The sequence below is a fragment of the Phycodurus eques genome, chromosome 22, assembly GCF_024500275.1.
Source record: "Phycodurus eques isolate BA_2022a chromosome 22, UOR_Pequ_1.1, whole genome shotgun sequence".
NCBI classification, from domain to species: Eukaryota; Metazoa; Chordata; class Actinopteri; order Syngnathiformes; family Syngnathidae; genus Phycodurus; species Phycodurus eques.
In genome coordinates this window covers 61,743-86,725 of record NC_084546.1, presented here as the reverse complement: position 1 = coordinate 86,725, position 24,983 = coordinate 61,743, and the positions used below count along the sequence as shown (strand labels likewise).

The window sequence follows — 24,983 nt, the reverse complement described above, 5'->3', positions numbered from 1 at the left end:
GTGATCTCATGTAAACCCAACATTCGCCCGTTTTACTCTGAGAGAAATTTTGTATAGCTCCCAAAGAATGATCAAGAACGGGTGTAAAAAAAAAAACACCCACATTCTAGAGAATATTGTTAAAACAATAGACGAGACAATAAATAGTAGCATGTATGATGCTTCCCCCCTCTCCTTTTTGCTTGGTTTTAACCCTCTCACGTTTCCATCGTACCTATAGTTGTATTTCTTGTGTATGCAATATATGTTAGTATATACTTTTTGTGATTATTGTGATAAAAACTATCACGATGTTAGACCATACTGATATGCCAACAATGCCATACTTGGCATTGTTGTGCTTGAAATAAAAGTAAAAAGAATAAATAAACTGAAATTGAAAACATGGCAAATATTTAACCTAACCCCGCCCCTCTGCAGTAAGAAGGGGGCTCCATTGAACAATTCGAAACCCACCCCTGGCCACCAGTAGTCCGTCGCCGCTGCTGTAGAAGAAACAACAAAGAAGGGACGAACCAAAGAAAGAAAAGCCTAAGAGCGGAGGCAGCGGCAACAGCGACGAGCAACACAATCACCACAAGAATTGGAGTAAAAAAAAAAAAAAAAAAAAGTCGGAACCGGAACACACACACACACTGACGAGCAGCTAGGCTAACGGCTAACGAGCGACATGGCGAGCGCCTCGTATCACATCTCCAACCTACTGGAGAAAATGACCTCCAGCGACAAAGATTTCAGGTAAAAAGCCGCTCACGGACGAAACTTTTAATTTAACTGCTTGTGCTTAAAATAAAAATAGAGCTAGACGACTCGCATGTTGCAGGCCCCACCGAGTTTAGCAGTTAGCATATCACCTGTCACGTCGGGGCTTTAAAAAAAAAAAAAAAGGCATTTTCTCACATAAATGGCTAAATTGTGACTGTGTGAAATGTGTAGTGGCGCCACGATGTCGTGACGATAAACTGGGATGGAAACGACGCGCGCGGACACGCACACAGGAGGGGCTAGTTAGCTGCGGCTAGTTAGCTGTTAGTTTCACACCCCACTCAATGCAAGTTGTGTCATGCTAGCAGCTAACATGCTGTCATCTGCAGTTTGTGTACACGAACAGTCACGCAATGATGTCACAGAGGCAGCCTCAAAGCCGTGGGAAGGCAAATACTTAAAATAGGCAAATACTTAAAATAGTTGGCGCCTGTCAATCCTCCTTAGGTGCTAACCATGTCGCACGCATTAGCATTAGTACGATATTTCTTTCACAACTCGTGGGACGCACAGCTCGTTAGCATTTAGCTGCAGCTAGTTAGCAGTTAATTTTCTCGGCTCAATGCATTGTTTTTGAGTCGCAATTCGCGTCACGCTGGAAGTGTGAGCTTTTGTCACAACATACATGTGATGTCATGTCATGTGCATTTTTGTATGGATTAGCGTCATGCTAAAAACACGGCTTGGACAATTAGCTGTGTTGACAATCGCTATGCTTTGTAGCACGCACGCGAGGATGTCACATAGGCAGCCTCATTGGCATGGGAAATCATGAGTTGGTGAGGCCAGTGAGTCATCTGCAACGCACACCCCAACAATTTGTTTAGCGCCCCGTGATCATGATTAGCTTTATGTTCTCATAAATAAATCAAAAATCCAAGGTGACTTGACAGGAAGAAAAGCAACAACTATGCCATGACGTCAGCGACTTGGGAACCTATTTGCATGCTATCCGGGGGTTTCTATGATATGCTGTGATGCTGGCGTTTGAGCTATATTTTTGGTCATTCAGGCAACATCGAAATGACATTCTACATGTTTCTGCGTGGTGATGTCATGCGCCACATCGCAAGAGCAATTATGTGGCTTATGGCTGTCTGCGATCATGAAACTGAATCTGTATGGGCGCTCGCTTAAAGTGAGATGTTAGCCTTAGCTCCTGAGGCCTGGTACACACACAAAGATTTTTCCACTCGTAAAAGTATTTTTATCTGCTACAGACCCTACACATAATGCTAAAAAAAATTGGGCATTCAACAGTTTTGGTCATCACTCACCTTACTTGATCGCTCGGTAAAGTTGTTGGCAGCATGGGGTGTCGGGTTGAGGGCCGACATACAGCATGTGACAAATCTGCTCCTAAAATGAGCCAATTTCCCCACAGCAAAAACATATGCTGTAAAATATGTCTAGAATTGATGCCACAGACATGTTAAGACACCTGGAAACTCTTCCTGTAAATTATATTGCCAACATTTTTCTTACTGCGCTGCGATTGGCTGGTGACCAGTTCTGGGTGTACCCCGCCTCTCGCCCGAAGAGAGCTGGGATAGGCTCCAGCACGCCCGCGACCCTAGTGAAGATAAGCGGTACAGAAAATTGATGGATGGACATTTTCTCATGATTTCAATAACATTCCACACGTATGAGTGCGATGACGTAATTGGTCGTGGCGTGCAGGTTCATGGCCACAAATGATCTGATGACTGAATTGCAAAAAGATTCCATCAAACTGGACGACGACAGCGAGAGGAAGGTGGGTTCAAAGTTCACTGAGGCACAATTTAAAATCTTTGTCATAATCATCATAATAATAAGTGTTGTTGTTGTGGCGGCGGTGTGATTGACAGGTGGTGAGGATGATTCTAAAGCTGCTGGAGGACAAGAATGGAGAAGTTCAGAACTTGGCTGTCAAATGGTAAAATCCAGAAAAATATCGCATGAGCAAGACTTTTTTTTTTTTTCATTTCTGTCCACTTTTTAGCCCTCCCACATTTCTCACCCGATTCAAAACATTCCAACTTCCAAACGTTAGCACAGTTCAGAGCATTTGGTCTTGTATTGTTCACATTTCCAATGTAATACTTTTCCCACAATTCCACATTTTTCACAAGAAAAAAAAACTTTCAAGTGAATGAGACATTCAAGTAAAAAGTTCATCTTTCAGTCAATGTTACTTTCTCACACTTCCACTTAGTCACACCATTCCAGCTTCCAAATGTTCACAAAATTAAGGACATTTGGGCTCAACAAATCCCAGTGTTCCCACAATTCCATATTTTCATCATAATATTCCCAAATTAAGACAAGATTACATATTGACAACCTCCTTGCACATTTGCTTGACTTCAAATTGTTGAGCTCATTAAGACATTCAGAATGATTGATCACATTCCCCAAATCGCCATGTTTTTCATTATTCCACATTTTCCATGGCAACATTCCTAAATCATTGCAGACAAATGAAATATTGGCCTCCTCCTTCCACATTCCTTGACTGCTTCAAATTTAGTGTCACATTCTATATTTCAACAATTCAATTAATTCCACAGCATTCACATGCAATTTCTCCACAAATTGAAATGTCTGGTTAATGTCGTTATGAATAATTTTTGTGTGTTGGGGCAGCCTGGGTCCGCTGGTGAGCAAGGTGAAGGAGTACCAGGTGGAGACCATCGTGGACACGCTGTGCACCAACATGTTGTCTGACAAAGAGCAGCTGCGAGACATCTCCTCCATCGGCCTCAAGACCGTCATCGGAGAGCTGCCGCCCGCGTCCAGCGGTGAGCCCAACGTCGTCTTCGACATCATCATCACGACATCATGTCTGATGGCCGCTCTCCTTCCCAGGCTCAGCCCTGGCTGCCAGCGTGTGTAAGAAGATCACAGGCCGCCTGACCAGTGCTATTGCCAAACAGGAAGACGTGTCGGTGCAGCTGGAGGCCCTGGACATCATGGCTGACATGCTGTGCAGGTATTAGGGCTGGGCCATAAAATAAAATATCAGATTTTTTTTTGCTTCCACTTTGAAAAATCGCTCTTTTGCCCCAACGTGCAGTACCGTTCAACATTTGTGGTGCCATTAAGAAAGGGGGGAAAAACAAAAAAGCACCGTATTTTTTTAAAATTGTTTTTTTTAAATCTTCTTCACCACATTAACAACGTCTAGACTAAAGTGGTAAAATTTGAAATTGAATGTTATTTTCATTAAAAAAACAAACAAACAAAAAAATACTTCAGAAAGCGAGGAATTTTCTAAGTGTGCCTAAACTTTTGAAATGTAGAGTATGCAAAGACAACCCTTAATAAATAAACATTTTAATTGTTCAACAATTTAACATAAAATGAGCTGTTAAATTAGTCACCTTTTCCCAAAAAATAGTCACTAGAGAGTTCAGTAAAGTCTCTAAATATAGTGACTAGTGATGCACTGAAATGGAAATTCTTGGCCAAAACCGAAAATGAGGAACTGGCTAAGATGGCATCTGGATCTCACGACAGAGCGAGCCAGCCGAGGCGGCGCAGCTTCTGTTTACTCCTGCTACAAATAGAAGTGGAGCAGGAAAAGGTTGTCTCTGGTTGGCTGTTATCACTCACAATCCCATCATATTACATCGAGGAAATACACACAGAGCTGGTAACCCAGATTTATGTTATTAGGAATTCCGTGCACCTTCCTGGCAGGACACACCCTGCTCCAATATTACTGGCTCCAGAACACGCGCCGCTGGAGTACGATTGGTTCCTGTACATTCGTGGTTGTGGGTTCAAACATTCACTTGACATTCTGGCTTATTGGGTTAACGTGTTGTTGTTGTGTGTTTCAGACAGGGGGGGCTGCTGGTCAACTTCCATCCCTCTATCCTCAGCTGCCTGCTGCCTCAGCTCACCTCACCCAGGTTGGCCGTCAGGAAGGTAAGATCTTATTGTCGCACGTGGGTGTCGCAACCTTGACGCTCTTTTTTTTAATTTTTTATTATTATTTTTTTTTTTCCTTCTTCTTCTTTTCTCCCCCCCCCCCCGCAGAGGACCATCATGGCGCTGGGACACCTGGTCATGTCCTGCGGCAACCTGGTCTTCATCGATCTCATCGAGCACCTGCTGAGCGAGCTGGGACGCAACGACAACATGTCCACCACCAGGACATACATCCAGTGCACCGCAGCCATCAGCAGGCAGGCCGGACACAGAATCGGTCAGCCAACACACACACACACACACACACACACAAAACGAGGGATGTCCCGATCCAACTTTCATTTCCGATCCGATACCGATGTTGCAGCCTTGAGTTTTGGCCGATACCGAAATCGGTCCAATCTGATTTCAGCAATAATCATGCATAATTGACTTACTTAAAACCCCAATTCCAATGAAGTTGGGACGTTGTGTTAAACATAAATAAAAACAGAATACAATGATTTGCAAATCATGTTCAACCTATATTTAATTGAAGACACGACAAAGACAAGATATTGAATGTTCAAACTGATAAACTTGATTGTTTTTAGCAAATCACAATCGAATATTGTCATTATAATTCATTTTTCACAGAGTTTGAAGAATATATGCCAGAGTGTGTTGTTACATTGCCTGTTTGTATGTGTTTATACAGTGTTTTTGTCACAATATTCATAATTCTGAGAGATATAAGTGCCGTGAGTTCGATACTAATTTTCGTTAGCTCGTCAATGGTGTTTTTCATTCATTGTATTTTAGTTATGAGCTAAAGATTTTTGTGAACAAAAACGAAGAAATAAACTAAAGTTGAACTATTTGAACATTCAATAGGTGTAGTTTTTCTGTTATGTGTGTTTAGTTTAACTGAACTTAAACTGGAGTGTCAATAAACAACTTTAAGCAAGCAATCTTCACTATTACTGCTTGCTGCTACGTTAGCACCTTAGCAAGCTGTTGTTGTGATCACGTGGGCTCTGCACGCAGTCCTGGTGGAGCATGGAATGGACTGCTTGTATAAGAGTGGTAAAATCTGAGATTTTAGATCCACTCCGATCCGATCCTTGTTTATTTGGTGACATCGGACGCTCAACACAACAAGGCTCACTTGAAGTTTTGTGCGTGCACTCAGGAGAATACCTGGAGAAGATCATCCCACTGGTGGTCAAGTTCTGCAATGTGGACGACGACGAGCTGAGAGAGTACTGCATCCAGGCATTTGAGTCCTTTGTCAGGAGGTAACATGAGCACGCATAAGTACACTAGAAATGAATTGATATGAACATTTTATGTCATGATAATCATGGGCACATTTTTCACGACTGATAGTATCAAGATATTGCTAAGAGAGGAAAATAAAATCACACACACATTCTCCAAAAACATTGCAAAACCTTTTATTTTGAATACAAAATCAGCAACCTTATGTACTTAATCACTGCCATTGACGGCTGTCGAATTAAAATATCCATGTTAACATGGAGGACTGGCAGTGAATGAGTTGAGAAAAAAAATTCCCGGTAATAACATATTTTATTTAATTTTTTTTTCTAATTCACTGCTCTGCATATTCCTTACTTTCATATACAAGGATCATATCCTCACTAGGGTCGTGGGCGTGCTGGAGCATATCCCATCTGACTGGGCGAGAGGTGGGGTACACCCTGAACTGGTCGCCAGCCAATCGCAGGGCACACGTAAACAAACAACCATTCCCTCTTACATTCACACCTCCGAGCAATTTAGAGTTCTCAATTAACCTACCATGCATGTTTTTGAGACGTGGGAGGAAACTGGAGTACCTGGAGAAAACCCACGCAGGCAAGGGGAGAAAATGCAAACTCCACACAGGCGGGGCCGGGATTTAAACCTTGGTCCTGTGAGGCATAAGTGCTAACCAGTCGTCCACCGTCCCGCCCCATATCATAATCATGAATAGAAAATGGAAACAATTATACATGAGTAAGGAAAGGGTACAAGATAAAATGCAACCCTATTAGGGCTGGGCGATATAACCTAAAATTCATATCATGGTACAAATTGAATCCATTCAGGGTAACGGTAGATCTATAATATATCGCGCCAGTGTGGAAATGGTAATGTCAGCATTTATGAATGGGTTGTTGTTTTCGTTAATATAATAATTGTAGTGTCATGTTGCGTACTTGGGTGTACAAATGGATGTGATAAGATTGATCTGAAGAGCGTTTACCGCATACCGAAGAAACCTGAAGCTCGTTGAAAGCTTTGAATCGCAACAATTAAGCTTAACAATTAAAACCTACTGACCGCGTTTACTTTCAACACTAGATATTGTAAGACAAATACCTTTTTTGATTTATGCTTTTTCAGTATAATATATTAGATATCTTATTGTTCTTATTGAATTTTTATTTTAATATCTTTGTCTAAGTGGAGGGAGAATAGCAAAGTAAGAATTTCATTGTGTTTTACTGTGCATGACTATAAAGAGCTTGAATCTTTCATGTTTTCCATATTAGGCATAAATAGCAATGACAAAAGCAGTCTTGACTACACTCCATATGTAAATAATGTATTAGATTATACAGCGGCTGAAATAAGTGTTTAACACTGCACCATTTTTCTCAAATATATTTCCAAAGGTGCTATTGACATGCAACTTTCACCAGATGTTGGGCACAACTAAGAATCCATACATAAAGTAAGTAAGTGTGTAATCCATACATACAAAGAAAGTAGAACAAATAAGATCAGAAATTAAGTTATGTATAATAATGTGAAATGATACAGGGAAAAAGTATTGAACACGCCAACTGCTATTTAATACTTTGTACAAAAGCCTTTCTTTGCAATGACAGCTTCAAGACGCCTCCTGTATGGAGAAAGTAGTCGCATGCATTGCTCTGGTGTGATTTTGGCCCATTGCTCCACACAAGCAGTCTTCAAATCTTGAAGGTTCCATGGGCTTCTTTTATGGACCTTGAGTTTCAGTTCTTTCCATAGATTTTCCATTGGATTCAAGTCAGGTGATTGGCTGGGCCATTCTAGCAGCTGTATTTTTTTTTTTCTTTGAAACCAATTGAGAGTTTCTTTGGCAGTATGTTTTGGATTTCCACCCTCGTTTCATTTTCATCATCTTCGTAGATGGCAGCAGATTTTTGTCAAGAATGTCTCGGTACATTTGCTCATTCATCCTTCCTTCAATAATGTCAAGTTTACCAGTACCATTTTCTGAAAAGCAGCCCCACAGCATCTTGTTCCCATCTTCGAACTTCACTGTTAGTATGGTGTTTTTCGTGTGATGTGCAGTGCCATTTCTCCTCCAAACGTGGTGTGCATTATGGCATCCAAAGAGTTAAATTTTGCTGTCATCAGACCAGACTATATTCTCCCAGTATTTAACTGGCTTGTCCAAATGTTGTTCAGCAAACTTTCAACGATCTTGGACATGCTTTTTTTTTCCAGCAATGGGGTCTGGTGAGCGTGCATACAGGCCATGGTGGCGAAGTACATTACTCACTGTTTTCCTTGTGACAACAGTACCTGCAAATTCCTGGTCTTTTTGAAGCTCTCCACAAGTGGTCCTTGGCTCTTGGACAACTCTTTTGATTATTCTTTGCACTCCTCTGTCAGAAATCTTGCGAGAAGCACCTGATCGAGGCAAATTTATGGTGGTATGTTTGGCTTTCCACTTACGATTTATGGCCCCAACCGTGATCACTGGAACATTCAGAAGTTTAGTTATGCACCTGCAACCGATGCCATCGTTATGTTTTGCAACAATTACTTAGCGATGGTCTTGAGACAGCTCCTTGCTCTTACCGATCATGAGATGTGTCTTGACTCAAACCTTGGCAATGACACCTTTTTGTAGGCCATCAATTAGGACCGAACCAGTTAATATTAATTTGCACTGACAAGGGACTGGATTGCTGATTGTTGATTGATTGTAGGTGTTGTCTTGGCTTTCCATGCCTATTTGCACCTCCCTTTCTTCGTGTTCAATACCTTTTCCCTGTGTCACTTGACATTCTTACACACAACGTATTTGTTCTACTTTCTTTGTATGTATATAGATTACTTTGGTTGTACCCAAAATCTGGGAAACATTTTATGTCAATAGCACCTTCGCAAATATGTTTAATGGGAAAAATGGTGACGTTAAATACTTATTTCAGCCGCTGTATATAATATAAAAGCAAGTTGCATTTGGATTTAATTCGTGAGGAATTTATTCTTATGCATGTACAAATCCTTTACAATAAACCCTTAAAGAACATCAGTCTGGATGCTGCAGGCTGGGCAAGAGGTGGGGATACGGATTTGGGTCCCATTCATCCGTAATTGCGTAAGGATCTGACAAAACCAGGATGCCGATGTTGTCCAGAAGCTTTGCTGCATATTTTACTTGGCAACAAACTTGAATACTGTGATAAGTGACTTAAGTCACCACGAAAATTAGGTGGCGATTAGTCTTTCCTCCTTACGTTAATTTCTTATTGTCCTCCTTTAGTGATGACAATATTTTGATAAATGTTGATGTCACCCGCCATAGAGGCGAGGATTAGGGAGTACGCCAAACGCGTGAGCGCAAACGCCCAGACTATCTATTATTTTAACAAATAATCATTAACCTGGAATTTTATGGCTGCAATATGTTCCCAAAAAGCTGGGACAGGGTCATGTTTACCAGTGTTACATCACCTTTTCTTTTAACAACATTCAATAAACGTTTGGGAACTGAGGACACTAATTGTTGAAGCTTTGTAGGTGGAATTCTTTCCCATTCTTGCTCGATGTACAGCTTCAGCCGTTCAAGAGTCCGGGGTCTCCTTTGTAGTATTTTACGCTTCATAATGCGCCGCACATTTTCAATGGGAGACAGGTTTGGACTGCAGGCAGGCCAGTCTAGTACCCGCACTCTTTTACTACGAAGCCACACTGTTGTAACACGTGCACAATGTGGTTTGGCATTGTCTTGCTGAAATAAGCAGGGGCGAATAACCAGGTGCGTCCATGAAAAAGACGTCGCTTGGATGGCAGCATATGTTTCTCCAAAACCTGTATGTACCTTTCAGCATGAATGGTGCCTTCGCAGATGTGTAAGTTACCCATGCCATAGGCACTAACACAGCCCCATACCATCATAGATCCTGGCTTTTGAACTTTGCGTCCATAACAGTCCGGATGGTTTTTTTCCTCTTTGGCCCGGAGGACACGACATCCACAATTTCCAAAAACTATTTGAAATGCGGACTCGTCGGACCACAGAACACTTTTCCACTTTGCGTCAGTCCATCTTAGATGAGCTCGGCCCAGAGAAGCCGGCGGCGTTTCTGGGTGTTGTTGATAAATGGCTTTTGCTTTGCACAGTAGAGTTTCAAGTTGCACTTGCGGATGGAGCGCCGAACTGTATTTACTGACATTGGTTTTCTGAAGTGTTCCTGAGCCCATGCGGTGATATCCTTTACACATTGATGTTGGTTTTTGATGCAGTGCCGCCTGAGGGATCGAAGGTCACGTCCATTCAATGTCGTTTTTCGGCCCTGCCGCTTACATGCAGTGATTTCTCCAGATTCTCTGAACCTTTTGACGATATTATGGACCGTGGATGATGAAATCACTAAATTCCTTGCAATTGTACGTTGAGGAACATTGTCCTTAAACTGTTAGACTATTTTCTCACGCACTTGTTCACGAAGAGGTGAACCTCGCCCCATCTTTGCTTGTGAATGACTCCTTTTATATCCAATAATGGCACCCACCTGTTCCCAATTAGCCTGTTCACCTGTGGGATGTTTCAAACAGGTGTTTGATGAGCATTCCTCAAATTTTGTCACTTTTTTTGCCACCTTTCCCGGCTTTTTTGGAATGTGTAGCAGCCATAAAATTCTATTTGAATGATTATTTGCTAAAAAGAATAGTTTATCAGTTTTAACATTAAATATCTTGTCTTGTAGTGCAGTCAATTAAATATAGGTTGAACATGATTTGCAAATCATTGTATTCTGTTTTTATTTATGTTGAACAGAACGTCCCAATTTCATTGGAATTGGGGTTGTACATACTCAAACAGATTAGTCCCCTTTTGAACTAAGTCCAGTTCAACGAAAATGATTTCAAGATGCATTTTGAGCTGACCGTATAAACACGGCAGCCACTTGTGAATTGAATTTGTCTATGTTCAAGTTTACATGCTTGCTTACGACCGGTTGGAAATTAGACTCTCCTCTACATGTTGGCGTGTCATTTGCTCAGGTGTCCTAAAGAGGTGTACGCCCACGTCCCCACCGTCATCTCCATCTGCCTGCGCTACCTGACGTACGACCCCAACTACAACTTTGACGACGAGGACGAGGAGGACAACGCAATGGACGCCGACCAGAACGATGAAGACTACCAAGGTGCGGAGGAGGCGTGTGACTGTGGCTACCCCTCCAAATCGTCATTTTTCAGTTTTCCGTTTTTCAGTTTGCACCAAAATTATTTTTACAGTCATCCCCTGCATACGGACAAAGCCCTGTCGCAAAGAGCAAAAATGCTTGAGTAGTTTTTACCCTATTACGCATCCGGGCTCTGGTGCCACTTTGTGGAATTTTAGCATTAAAGGAAAAAAAAAAAAACAGAAATGTGCAAATTGTGAGTTTTTCAGCGCATAACGGAGGATAGTTGGGGGGGAAAAAATTGGAAATGCGGAGGGGTTACTGTATTTATTCTTATTATTATTCACAATTTTTTTAAACCATTCCAACAACAAACTCTTTTACGACTTCAGGGGAATTATTTTTCGACATTTCTAAACTTTTTCCACATTTTTCATGAAAAATCCTGTTGAAATGAAAGGACACATTTTTCTAAATTTTTAACTTATCCATAGTTTTCTACTTATTTAACTCATTCAAACCATTGTAACTCCTTTGTGATTTCTAGGGAACTACCTTTTCGCATTCCCCAATTTTTCTGTATTTTGCTTGACATTTCCAAATCAACTGCTGACACAATAGAGGGAAATAATCGCTAATTTAAACAGTTAAAATAATCATTTGTTACAACACTTCTATCGTCATGTTATACTTCACTGCTTTCAAATAGTCCAAGTCTCACATTCCATATTTCAATATTTAAATTAATTTGACAGCATTTCGTTTCACTGTCTTGATTTTTCAACATTCTCACCTGATTTATTCACAAATCTCTTGTTTCAACATAAGAATTTCTTTCCCAGCCTCTATTTGTTGTTTTCTTTTTTTCCCCACTTTTGCACCATTTTGTGTATTTGATATACGCCCTTTAAAGCACTTTTATGACCTTTTGAAAACATTTTACCAACTCTGCGTGTTCAGGCAGTGACGACGAGTACAGCGACGACGACGACATGAGCTGGAAAGTTCGGCGGGCGGCGGCCAAGTGCTTGGACGCCGTTGTCTCCACGCGGCACGAGATGCTGCCCGAGTTCTACCGCTCTGTGTCACCCGCGCTCGTCTGCCGCTTCAAGGTAACCCCCGTATTACAAGCCCCCCCGACCCGCCACGCACGGCCCATCCCATTTACGTGCCTCTCCTCGCCACTAGGAGAGGGAGGAGAACGTGAAGGCAGACGTGTTCCACGCATACTTGTCGCTCCTCAAGCAAACGCGGCCCGCTCACAGCTGGTTGGCCGACCCGGACGCCATGGAGCAGGGCGACACGCCCCTCACCATGCTACAGAGTCAGGTGACCTCATGCAAAAATTGGCCACACTCCACTCACGCTATTTGTGTGTGTGTGGTGTGTTAATGCGTGTGGCGCCCCCAGGTGGCCATGATTGTCAAGGCGCTCCACAAGCAGCTGAAGGAGAAGAGCGTGAAGACGCGGCAGTGTTGCTTCAACATGCTGACGGAGCTGGTCAACGTGCTGCCGGGAGCACTGACTCAGCACATCCCCGTGCTCGTACCAGGTAGCGGCGGTGGTGGCGCACGCAAGTCGTGGGGTGGTGTTCAGGGTTTTACAGGCTCAAATCCACGCAGAGGTGCTACTCATTCTGATCATTCATGCACACGATACCTTCAATCATGTATTATACGACCATTCGAGTTTTCAAGATAAGAGCTGCCATGCGGCCGTTTTTTTGTTTTGACTTGCGAGCGCAAACTTGATATGAGAGCTGAATGGTCAACTCGCTTCACAATAATAATCATGCATAGCACTTTTCAAGGCACTATAATGGCAGCACTTTGGCAAACGGTGAACAATTCTTCAAAAAAGAAGCTTCAAGCTGTTTAATGCCACTCCCAGATGAAGTTTACAAAATTAAAATTAATTAAAATTACAAAATGTGTATTTAAAACGACAACTTTGCTTTAGGATCGTTACCTTAGCTTAATGCTAACAAACTGCAAATCGCAACCACTGGCATCGATAGTGGCAGTTTTAGAAGCAATGCATATTTGAACACACACGATGGAGCAACACCTTTAGACAGATGATGTAACAATATTCACAGACATTCTTTATCCTTAAAGTCGTCTTGGAAGAGGAAGTCAAATCTTTGTCGTTTGTGTCTCCGTGAGTGTACAATATTATATTGCCTCCTAGTGGCCCAGACGGCCACATCAGAAGGAGCGACACAATGAATTGGATTGCAGAATGTTTAATTCTTTACAATCTATTATATTACACTAAAGTCCAATATTACAGTGTGTTATTTTTCTCATTACAAAATATATATTTTTTGAACAGATTAAGGGCCTTTCTATAAATTTCAATGGGGAAAAATTATTTGAGATAAGAGTGACCTGAGTGACGAGTGTGGTCACGGAACGAATTCAATTATCTCAAGACACCATCGATATTACATTGGAGAGAAAATCTTCCATTGGCGGTTGGAGTTCTTTTAGGGTTTTCGGAGGGATTTTCAACTGTCGCTGGTACATCGCCAGTATAATAGCGCGACTGCATTTAACAATGTCTTTCAGGGATCATCTTCTCCCTGAACGACAAGTCAAGCAGCTCCAACCTCAAGATCGACGCGCTGGCTTGCCTCCACGTCGTCATGGTTACGCACCCCGCCCACGCCTTCCACGCCCATGTCCCCGCCCTGGTCCCCCCCGTGGTGTCCTGCGTGGGGGACCCCTTCTACAAGATCACTTCGGAGGCTCTGCTCGTCACGCAGCAGCTCGTCAAGGTAAACGCCTCTGGCCGGCGTCCTGATCTCCTCACGCGTGCCTGCATCTCACCCGCTCGACCGATTCTGTCTTGACAGGTCATCAGACCCCTGGACAGCCAATCGGAAGGCTCGGACACCTTCGACCCCTCCCCCTACATCGACGACCTGTTCAGTTGTACAATCAGACGCCTCAAAGCCGCCGACATCGACCAGGAAGTCAAAGAACGCGCCATTTCCTGTATGGGACAGATCATCTGTAACCTAGGTAACCAACCCCTTGACGCCAGCTTGACAGTTAGTCATCTGTGCTTCAGCTTCCTGTTTGTCTCCTAGGCGACCACCTTCCCACCGAGCTTCACGGAACGCTCTTGATCTTTTTGGAACGTCTGAAGAATGAGATCACACGCCTCACCACCGTTAAAGGTGAACCACCCTTATGAGTATTTAGTCATATGCAAATGAGCGCTTTTAATAGGCCTGAGTGATTCATTCCAGTTCATTTATCAGGTTTGGGCATGTTGTGCAGCTCTAAGCATTACCATTTCTTTTTGTTGTTGTGTTTTATTTTTTTAAATAAAGCTTTGACGCTGATCGCCGGCTCCCCGTTGAAAATCGACTTGCGCCCTGTCCTGCCCGATGCCATCCCCATCCTGGCATCCTTCCTGCGCAAGAACCAGCGTGCGCTCAAACTCTGCACGCTTGCCGCCCTTGACATCCTGCTCAGGAACTACAGGTACCCCCAAACTAGCAGTGGAAAGTAACCAAGAAGAAAGACTTTTAAGGTATCTATTCTTATGTACAATGGTACCTTGACTGAGGAGTTTCCCAACGGAACATTTTTTTTTTTTTTTTTTTTTACAGTAAATGGCGACTATGAGCGGAATTTTTTTTCTGCACTTTTGCCGCTAACCTCGGCCTCGTTGTTTTCAGCTCGGCGGTGACACCGGCGATGGTGGACGCGGTGCTGGCCGAGCTACCCCCGCTGATCTCGGAGAGCGACATGCACGTGTCCCAGATGGCGCTGAGCTTCCTGTCCACACTGGCCGTCACGCACCCGTCGCTGCTGGGCCAGCTGAGCGGCGGTAACATCCTCGCGCAGCTCATCGCGCTTGTCAGGTCGCCGCTGCTGCAGGGTGGCGCGCTGGCAGCCATGCTCGACTTCTACCAGGTAGGCGCACGCGTGTGTAAACAATGTGTGTTGTAAAATAAGGAATAGCAATCATTCTCCATCATGTTCATGTTATCTAGAAGGCATTTCAATATAATAAAGCAATGTATTTATTTATTTATTCATTCATTTTTAAATAAAAGAACTGTGTACACTTGTTTATTTGGCTCATTGAATAATAATTAATTTGTTCATTCATTCATTCATTCATTTTCTGTACTGCTTATGCTCCTGACGGCTCGCGGGTGTGGTGGAGCCTATACCAGCTAACTCTGGGCGGCATGCGGGGGACCCACTGAACTCGTCGCCAGCCAATCGCAGGGCACAAATAAACAACAATTCGCCCTCACATACACACTTTCGGGCAATTTTTCAATCAACCTAGCATGCATGTTTTTGGGATGTGGGAGAAAACCGGAGTACCCGGAGAAACCCCTGAACTGGTCATCAGCCAATCGCAGTCAATGTTGTTGTTATTTCATTAACCAATAATTTTACATACAGTTATTTAATTATTATTTTAATGTTGAATAAAATATTTATTCTTTCAAGGTTATTTTAAAAAAGAATGTATAAAAAGTAGAATTGTTTTTATTTACAATAATTACATTTAATAAAACAAACAATTGTTAAGTCTATATGTAAGAATTCATTTTAAGAATTAATTGATTAGTCAGTGTAGTTTTTTTTGTCATTTGTTAATAGTAATTAACCAATAATTTTCAAATCAACATTTGTTTAGTTTCTGTAAACTTTTTAAATATATTTAAAAATGTTTTCACAGTAGATTAACCCTTATTTATTTATTTTTGAAATAAAAACAACTCAGTGAATGTAGGCGGTAAAATTAAGTGTTTTATGCACCCTTTGTACCTTGAAAGTAAAGAAAGGACTATCCAGTGCAAGTAAAATCCATAAGTATAATAAATGTGAAAAAAAATTCAAGAGCCAAGCCAATTTCCTTCTGTGTTCGTGTTTGCGGTCAGGCTCTTGTGTCGACGGACACGGCGGGCCTGGGCTACATGGACCTGCTGAGGATGTTGACGGGTCCGGTGTACTCCCAGAGCGCGGCGCTGCCTCACAAGCAAGCATACTGCTCCATCGCCAAATGCGTCGCCGCGCTCACTAGGGCGTGTCCGGCCGAGGGGCCGGCCGTGGTCGGCCAGTTCATACAGGTGCGTACTGGCGCCCGAGCGGGTCCTCGACACGCGTCGGCTCCGAGCCCGGCTCACGACTCGCTTGCGCTTGTGGCCGTCAGGACGTGAAGAATAGCCGCTCCACGGACTCCATCCGACTGCTGGCTCTGCTCTCGTTGGGCGAGGTCGGCCATCACGTGGACCTGAGCGGCCAAGTTGAGCTTAAGACGGTCATCTTGGACGCCTTCTCGTCCTCCAGTGAGGAGGTGCGCTCCGCTGGCTCGCTGCTTCCCAAGCGCTCTTGATGGCAGAAAATGAAAAAGTTGATACAGCGGCGCTGCCTCGAGATGCGCCTTGAATTGTGGCCACGCTTGTACGACTGAACCGCATTCATCCGTTGCAGCCTCCCAAAAAAACAAAACATTTGCTGTGAGGTGTTTTTGAATGATTACAAAAGCACAATCCATAATATTCTACTTAATAAAAATATACAGTAATGATATAAATAAATTTAATAAGTTTTTTGTCACACTGCATCAGCTAAATTCCTTCTTGACCACCTGGGGGCAGTCCAAGCCAAACAAACAGATATGCTTTGCATTGAGGGTCTTTGCAATGAGTACTTCAAGTCTCAGCTATCTGCAAACTGCTGTTTGTTGGAGTTGCACTGTCACCATAACGCGCTTGTGTCTCAATTTTGTGCTCGTAAGTCAAAGCCGCAAATCGGCTCATCGTATCTTGACAAAGACTTGCAAGTTTGGTCACTCGTATCTTACGGCGCCGCTGTAGGTGATCGTCCTTGGACCAATGAAGTAGAATTTGATAATTTCACATGGTGGATTCACATTACACAGGTTGCGAATCACCAGTCCAGTTGACTTCCTGGCGAGTTCACAGTTAACTGGCTTTCTGTCTGTCTCAGGTGAAGTCGGCGGCGTCGTACGCGCTGGGGAGTATCGCGGTGGGAAACCTTCCGGAATATCTGCCCTTCGTCCTGCAGGAGATCTCCTCATCCAAGCGGCAGTACTTGCTGCTGCACTCGCTCAAGGAGATCATCAGTGAGTGTGTGTGAGGAAGAGTGTATTTTTGTGTGTCATGTTCTTAGGTTTTAACGGCACGGCGCGTTCAGGTTCGGCGTCAGTGTCGGGCTTGAAGCCGTACGTGGAGTTGGTGTGGACGCTGCTCCTGAAGCACTGCGAATGTCAGGAGGAAGGAACCCGCAACGTGGTGGCCGAGTGTTTGGGCAAACTGACGCTCATCAACCCCGAAACGCTGCTGCCCAGACTCAAAGGATACCTGCTGTCAGGTGTGTGCGTGTTTGTCTGCTGTGTTTGAGCTTGTGCTTGTTGTGCGTGTGTGACTGTTGTGGCTGTGTGTACGTGTTTGACTGTTCTGTGTCACTGCTGTGTGTCCACGTGACTGAATGGAAGTGTTTGTGGTGGTGCGTGTGTGTGAGTTTATTGTGTTTGTGCTTGTGTGTATTCTGCATGTGTGTGTGTCTCATGTGTGAGACTATGTGCACGTGTGTGAGAGAGTGCGCCCGCGTTGACATCACGGCATGCGTGTGTGCTCAGGCTCGTCGTACGCCCGAAGTTCTGTGGTGACGGCGGTCAAGTTCACCATCTCGGACCAGCCGCAGGCCATCGACCCGCTCTTGAAGAACTGCATAGGTGCGTTGCCAAGGTTACGTCCACGTTGGCGTGAAAGCCTGTTGTGACGCGTCTGTGGGCGCTAGGTGACTTCCTGAAGACGCTGGAGGACCCCGACCTGAACGTGCGGCGCGTGGCCTTGGTGACGTTCAACTCTGCGGCGCACAACAAGCCAAGTCTCATCCGGGAACTTCTGGATGCGGTCCTGCCGCAACTCTACAATGAGACTAAAGTGCGCAAGGAGCTCATACGAGAGGTAAAACGTGAACGCATTCAAGTTTATTTCTCAATTTTTTTTTTTGCGGCTTCCCTAGTTGAGGCTGCATCTTTGCTCATGTGCATTGCTTAGACTAACAATATGGCTACAAACGGAGAGGAACACGTTTGCTAAAAGCAACACAATAGAAACGTCCACGGCAGTAAGTAAGTTCCAAGTTAATTTAGAACTTTAGAGCTAAACTTGTTGAATCATGTAATTTTTTTTTTTTTCTTGGCAAAGGGGAAGTGAAAGAAATCTTTGTTTTTTGGGGGGGAATCTCATGTAATTTTAAGACTTTAAAATCCATTTAGTCCATCCCTTATATATAAATGTTTGATTGACGCGCGTGCATGTAGGTGGAGATGGGCCCGTTCAAGCACACGGTGGACGATGGACTGGACCTGCGGAAGGCGGCGTTCGAGTGCATGTACACGCTGCTGGACAGCTGCCTGGACCGCATCGACATCTTCACCTTCCTCAACCACGTGGAGGACGGCCTCAAGGACCACTACGACATCAAGGTGGCGTGAAGGGTCAAGGGTCGGGTCAAGCGCGGCGGCGACCGCGAGCGTCGCTTGACCCGATCGCTCTCCTGTCGCCCTCGCAGATGCTGACCTTCCTCATGCTGGCCCGCCTGTCGTCGCTCTGTCCCAGTGCCGTCCTGCAGAGGCTGGACCGACTGGTCGAACCTCTCAGAGCCACCTGCACCACCAAGGTACGACTCGACACGCACGCGCACATGCTGGCCATGTCCAAGTTGCAGTATCGTACATCGCCTGCAGGTAGAGACAAAGTTCCCACTGGAATCCCTAATCTTGGAAGTGTACCAAAAGCTTTGTGTCTGTGCATGTTTAACATGAGTGTGGGTGTGTGTTTGTTTTTAATATTTGCATGTAATGTCTATGCTTGTGTGTGTTTAATCTGCATGTGTGTGTAGTGATACACCAAAATGAAAATTCTCGCCCGAAACCAAAAATCGAAAATGAGGAACCCAAGGCCGAAAGCCGGAACACGGAAATAAATGACTATGCCACTTATGAGTAAGCTATGACTGCAGTGCTGCCAATCGATAAAAATTCACTTCCAGAACAGTTTGCTGAAGAACATTACTGCAGGACAGTTATTGCAGTACAGCGGTGCCTCGAGATACGAGTGATTCGACTTACGAGTTTTTGGAGATACGAGCCTTCAATTGGGAGAGTTTTTGCATTGACTTGCGAGCCCAACGTCGAGGAACGAGTGCTCTATGGCGGCAGAAGGCTTCACTCGCTTGACAACAGGCAGCACTTTGGTTGATGTAATGAGTAAATATTCTTAGAAAAAGAGGCTTCAAGCTATATATTGCCTCAATCTGTTGGAGTTGACTTGAAAGCTATAAAACTAAGAGAATGACACGTGTATTTGAAACAACCACAGCCTCCTCCAAGCATATGATGGAAAGCCACACGGGCTAACATAATACAACAATAAAACGCAATAACACCAGCCGGGTGTTTGAAACTGTTTAAAACTGTGGACAAGAGAAGTTGCGGTGATATGTCTACAGAAGAACCAAGTGTTTGATGTTGAGGAATCTCTCTGAGCAGGTTGATTGGCACGCAGAACATTTAAAGAAGAACTGAATGTCATGTGGAGTGCAAATGTTGTTCCTGTGTGTTTGTACACAATGACATATTGAGGAGTGCAAGTTTTTCATCGAAAGACGTAAAACCAAAGTTTGGAGCACGTATCCGCTCGCTGACGTGACATAGAGCCCACCTGCACAACAGAACCAGAAAGGGCTGGGGGGGCGAGCAAGTGAAGAGAGAGAGACAGTAGCTTTAGCAGGGACGCCCAGACTTCCCTCTCCCCAGCCCCTTCTTCCATCTCTTCCGGGGGGATCCCGAGGCGTTCCCAGGCCCGCCGAAGGACGTCGTCTCTCCGGCGTGTCCTGGGTCGTCCCCGGGGTCTCCTCCCGGTGGGACGTGCCCGGAACACCTCACCAGGGAGGCGTCCGGGAGGCATCCGAATCAGATGTCCCAGCCACCTCATCCGGCTCCTCTCGACGTGAAGGAGCAGCGGCTCTACTCGGAGATCCTCCCGGATGACCGAGCTTCTCGCCCTATCTCTCAGGGAGAGCCCGGACACCCTGCGGAGGAAACAAATTTCGGCCGCTCGTATCCGGGTTCTCGTTCTTTAGGTCACGACCCACAGCTCGTGACCATAGGTGAGGGTAGGACCGTAGATCGAGCGGTAAATAAAGAGCTTGGCCATTCGGCTTAGCTCCTTCTTTACCACAACGGATCAATACAAAGTCCGCATCACTGCAGACGCCGCACCGATCCGCCTGTCGATCTCCCATTCCATTCTTCCCTCACTCGTGAACAAGACCCCAAGATACTTGAACTCCTCCACTTGGGGCAGGATCTGATACTGAGGCAACCAAACCGGACCCCCTCTACGCCTCGGCTGCATCTAGAAATTCTGTCTATACACTTCATAAATCTAGTTAATATCTTTGAATTCAGTTTGTTTTTATGACTATAATTTGCAATTTAATGCGACTTGCCTTTTTAAAAAAAAAAAAAAAAAAAAAAAAAAAAAAAAAAAAATTTAATGTTGTCTTTTGGGGGACTGGAGCAGATAATTGCATGTCCATTCATTTTAATGGGAAATATGTTTTGAGATACCAGTTTTTCAGATAAGAACATGGTCACGGAACAAATTAAACCCATATATCAAGGTACCGCTGTATATTATGTAATAGGATAAAAATAGTTCTGCATACTGTTTAATTGCACAACATAATTTTATATATATTTTTAATTTTTTTATTCTGTAATCATTAATAAATTATGGCTTCAGTATTTGTTTTATTTTATTGCATCAATCTTGTAACAGCGGAAGCATTTGCAGCCAAAAGTCTTCTCTTGCATGCTATTTTTCTAATTCCTAAATCCATTGTATAGTTGGGTCAAAAGTGACAACAAAGTGAGTCACAACATTATTATTAATTCTTATTGTTGTATCATAATTATTTCCTTTTTTTTTTTTATTAATCAGAAATATTTATCCTTGCTGTTCTAACTATGCCAGCGGTGTATAGTGACAGGCAGAATAGTGAAATTATCTTCCATTGGGTGGCAAAATGTACACGAGAGCTGTGTATTCATACAACAGAACAAGTCTGAGCTCCCTGCAAATAGCTCTGTTTTGTGTTCACCTGAAGAAGTCCAGATTTCACACAAAGTACATTTGTGACTACATTGAGACAAGATCATTCTTGCAGTCTTCCAACTTGGTGGCTTACCGTGAGGTTTCCCCATTGTTAAATAGGTGCCATGACTCTGCCAAGGTCTACTGACGATAATCATATGTGAATGAGCTTGGCTCCTGCATCATGTTCACTATATAAACGTCATCTTTATGTGAAAAGCATTGATATATGCTTCCAGTTAGCTCCATCAGTATTGGGACATGAACACAATTGTCATCGTTTTGGCTCTCGACACCACCGCAATGGATTTGAAATTAAACGAACAAGATGTGATTTCACTGCAGACTTTCAGCTTTAAATTGAGGGTATTTACATCCAAATCTGGTAAACGGTTCGTGTTAATGCCTCCCACTTTTTAAAGGCTACGTGCTAGCATCGTGTATCCTAGGATGAAGCAAAGTTTCCATGGTAATCAAAACACCTCGCGATTACCAGTGAGTTGTAATTCCAAGTTGTCTGTTTTATGTACCATATATCTTGTGTTGGAGAGCTACAGATGTGGAATTACCATCGTACACCGACTACTACAGAGTCTAAATCTGTTCTCTCCAATGCAAGATCTGTGGTGACGCACCACGCTGCAATGTGATTGGCTGCTGGAGAGCTTGACGCAGATGGCGCGTCTGCGCCGCCATCTTGGCTAACTTGCTACTTTGCTCTGGCGTGTACACACTACTTCGCCTCACTGGTCAAGAAGAAAATGAATTGCAAATGAAATTAATAGAATGGAACACATGCGGACAGAACTGAAACAGTCGACCCGAACTAGACTGTTTTCAAAAACTGTTCCACTCTTATATATTATAAGTATTTATTATATTCATGAACTTTTACATGTGCTTATAGGCCCCTTTTCTTAAGGGACGTAGCAGACTAGTTGTGACATACTAATTCATTTTCGGTTTCTGGCTCCCGTTCTGTGCGCGTTGGTGTGTATTACATAATTTTCTCTTTAGACACCTATTCATTAGCCTGCTATTTTGCTCTTGGAAGTTGGTTACTCTGCGCTAAAACACGGTTCCAGCCTGACCTATTTGGCAAGTGTACTGTTCTGCCCAATCACTCTTGGTGTTTCGCGACTTCATGTGGCAATAGCTTCCCAATACGCATGGCGTCCCTGTCTTCCTCCTGTTAATTACTCCTTGTCCTCCTTTGGTGATAACGATGCTTGTCAGAACTCTATCTTATTCGTTGCCATGGAGGGGATAATTAGTAACGTATAAAATGTGTGAACAACAGATGCCAAACGTTCGCCTTTGCGACATTGTAGGTAGCCAGCCGCGTTGGCTGTCGCTCGTAGCTTGCTGGATGGCGCAAAATAGCGTGAAGCAAGCATTCCCCGAAACGAACGTGGAAGACAGTGAGGTTTGCCGACTGTTCATTGTGGACGCGCAGTTTTATTTTTTTCCCACAATATAGTGTGCACAACTGCACACTGGCCATGTTTTTTTGTTTTCGTAATAACACAATCTTGTTTCGGCCATTTTATTTTGGGGGGAGAGGTATTTCAGTCCGAAACTGAAAATGCACTTTTAGGCCATTTCTGACCAAAACATTTCAGTGCATCGCTTTGTGTAATGTGTGCGTGGGTGCGTAATGTGTGTTAAAGGGTCGTTCGTCTCCATCAATTTAAAAACTTTTTTTTTTTTTTTTTAAATAATATTTGTCTTTTTATTGGGTTTGCAAGATAATTGTGTAAGTAATGCACACACAGTGTGGTGCGCGTGTGTGTGTAAGCTTTGTTTGTGTGTCTGTTTGTAAATAACGCATGTATTTGTGTCTCGGTAATGTGTGTGTGTGTGTGTGGTATATATGTGTGTGTGAGACGTGAATGCGCATGTAGATTGCGTGTCTGCATTTGTAAATAACTTCCCCAGTTGCGTATTCATCTGTGTGTGTGTGTGGTGTGTGTAAGTTTAAGTAGTGGTGGGTGAAGTGAAGCCACATGAAGCACTGAGGCTTTCCTAACAATTGTGCCGAAAAAGCTACAAGGCTTCAGTGATGGTGACATCTGGTGGACAACTGAAACCATAGCAACCTCTAAAGAGCACGACTGAAGCACTGGCACTGTTTCCCGTGACAGCAATAAAAGTTCAGAAAAGTCTGTATGGTCATTGGTCGTGTTTTGTTCGTTCATACCAAATGATGATGATATCGTCATTACAATAAAATATGCACATTTCAGATTAACCAGATTTACTCTTTATAAATGCAAATTATATTAAATGTGTTTAAATGTTGGTTAAGGGTTTATTTAAAGCATTGAGCTTTATTTAAAAACTGTACTAAAAGTCCCTAACAGGAGTAGAGATCCTTCCTACTCTGCAAATGAAGTCACGAACATCATTTGCCCATCACTAGTAAGTAACGTCCATGTGTGTGTTTCAGGTGAAGGCCAACTCTGTGAAGCAGGAGTTCGAGAAGCAGGACGAGTTGAAGCGTTCAGCGATGCGAGCGGTCGTGGCGCTGCTGACGATCCCCGAGGCCGAGAAGTCGCCGCTGATGTCAGAGTTCCAGTCGCAGATCTCGTCCAATCAGGAGCTGGCAGCCATCTTTGACTCGGTCCAACGCGACTCGGGCTCGGCTAACATGGAGTCCATGGACACTAGCTAGACCGACACGCGCGCGGATGCACGCGCGGACGCGATGCGACAGGGTGCCGACATCCCCGCTGCTGGAGCGACAACCTGCGGCATGTTTCCATGACAACACCCATACATACACACGTAGTGATACACTCTCCTAGCGATTGGTCGTTCCCATTATGCATTGCACTGAAATCAGCGCTTGGAAAGGTCGTGCGGATAAAACGACAAAAATGTTCATCGACAAGATTGGAAACTCCTCCCGTTTTTCATTGTGGCTTGTTTTTTCTCAATTTTTTATTTTTTTTTGCCAAAAGGACAACAGGTACCGTGACCTGATTGGCCGCCGCCGTGTTCTGGACTGATCCACGAACTGGTCGCACTTCCTGCCTGAGGCGAGGGAGTTTAACTTTGCGTTGTAGGTTTTTTCTTTTAGTTTTTTTGCGATGGCGACCAGCGGGATGCTCGCCAGGCGGGTCCTTCTTTTTTTTTTGGACCTATCGGCTACTCTGTTTCCTCTGAGTTACGCACAAACTTGCCCTAGACTCCGTCTCCTTCAGAAGGAAGGAAAAGAGAGGCTGTCTGTGTCGGAGTGTGTTCGCAGACCTGACTGGACGCTAGTGGTCACCATTGTTACGATCCGTTTTCTGACCGGTCTGCTCCTGTTAATCGCCCAAAACAAAAAAAATAAAGGCCCGTTTCTGCCTGCCTTCGTACTCGCACACGTGTCCTATTTTCTGCAAATGATCAGCATCGCAGGCTACACGCCGGTCTAGCGGTTAGCACGTTTGCCTCACAGTTTGGGATTCGAATCTTGGCTCGCATTTTTTTTCTTCCTCACATTGTAAAAACATTCATGAAGGATGAGTAATGTGGCTGGGAGGAAAAAAACCCAAGCGAGCATGGAGAAGCTGGAGCCAAGGTTCGACTGCAGAACTTTTGAACTGTGAGGCAGATGTCCCAACCACTATGTTCACCATGTTGCCCCTTTGTGAAATATTTCAATGGTGACGAATATTGAGGAAAACATTGATTTTGTCACAGGATAAAATAAAAATAAAAAAAGCAGTCCTGAAATGGTG

The 24,983-nt window shown here is 43.9% G+C and overlaps 1 protein-coding gene across 1 annotated transcript; it reads left to right on the top strand.

The window, feature by feature from the left end:
• Nucleotides 1–431: 431 nt before the first annotated feature.
• Nucleotides 432–24,983, top strand: cand1 (cullin-associated and neddylation-dissociated 1). The gene is made up of 26 exons (XM_061667528.1): nt 432–738; nt 2,446–2,521; nt 2,616–2,683; nt 3,394–3,548; nt 3,616–3,739; nt 4,593–4,680; nt 4,792–4,960; nt 5,855–5,960; nt 10,963–11,108; nt 12,048–12,199; nt 12,276–12,416; nt 12,498–12,639; nt 13,658–13,866; nt 13,945–14,113; nt 14,182–14,271; nt 14,428–14,581; nt 14,779–15,016; nt 16,003–16,191; nt 16,275–16,418; nt 17,075–17,210; nt 17,282–17,458; nt 17,727–17,822; nt 17,888–18,057; nt 18,417–18,581; nt 18,668–18,775; nt 23,705–24,983. The coding sequence occupies exons 1-26, from the start codon at nt 671–673 to the stop codon at nt 23,927–23,929; spliced, it is 3,705 nt and encodes a 1,234-aa protein (XP_061523512.1). The 5' UTR covers nt 432–670; the 3' UTR covers nt 23,930–24,983.

Coding starts and splice junctions, on each gene's coding strand:
- cand1 (XM_061667528.1), top strand. CDS start 671: ATGGCGAGCGCCTCGTATCACATCTCCAACCTACTGGAGAAAATGACC. Junction 16,192..16,274: donor TGGTCGGCCAGTTCATACAG/GTGCGTACTGGC, acceptor TGTGGCCGTCAG/GACGTGAAGAATAGCCGCTC. Junction 16,419..17,074: donor TCTCGTCCTCCAGTGAGGAG/GTGCGCTCCGCT, acceptor TGTCTGTCTCAG/GTGAAGTCGGCGGCGTCGTA.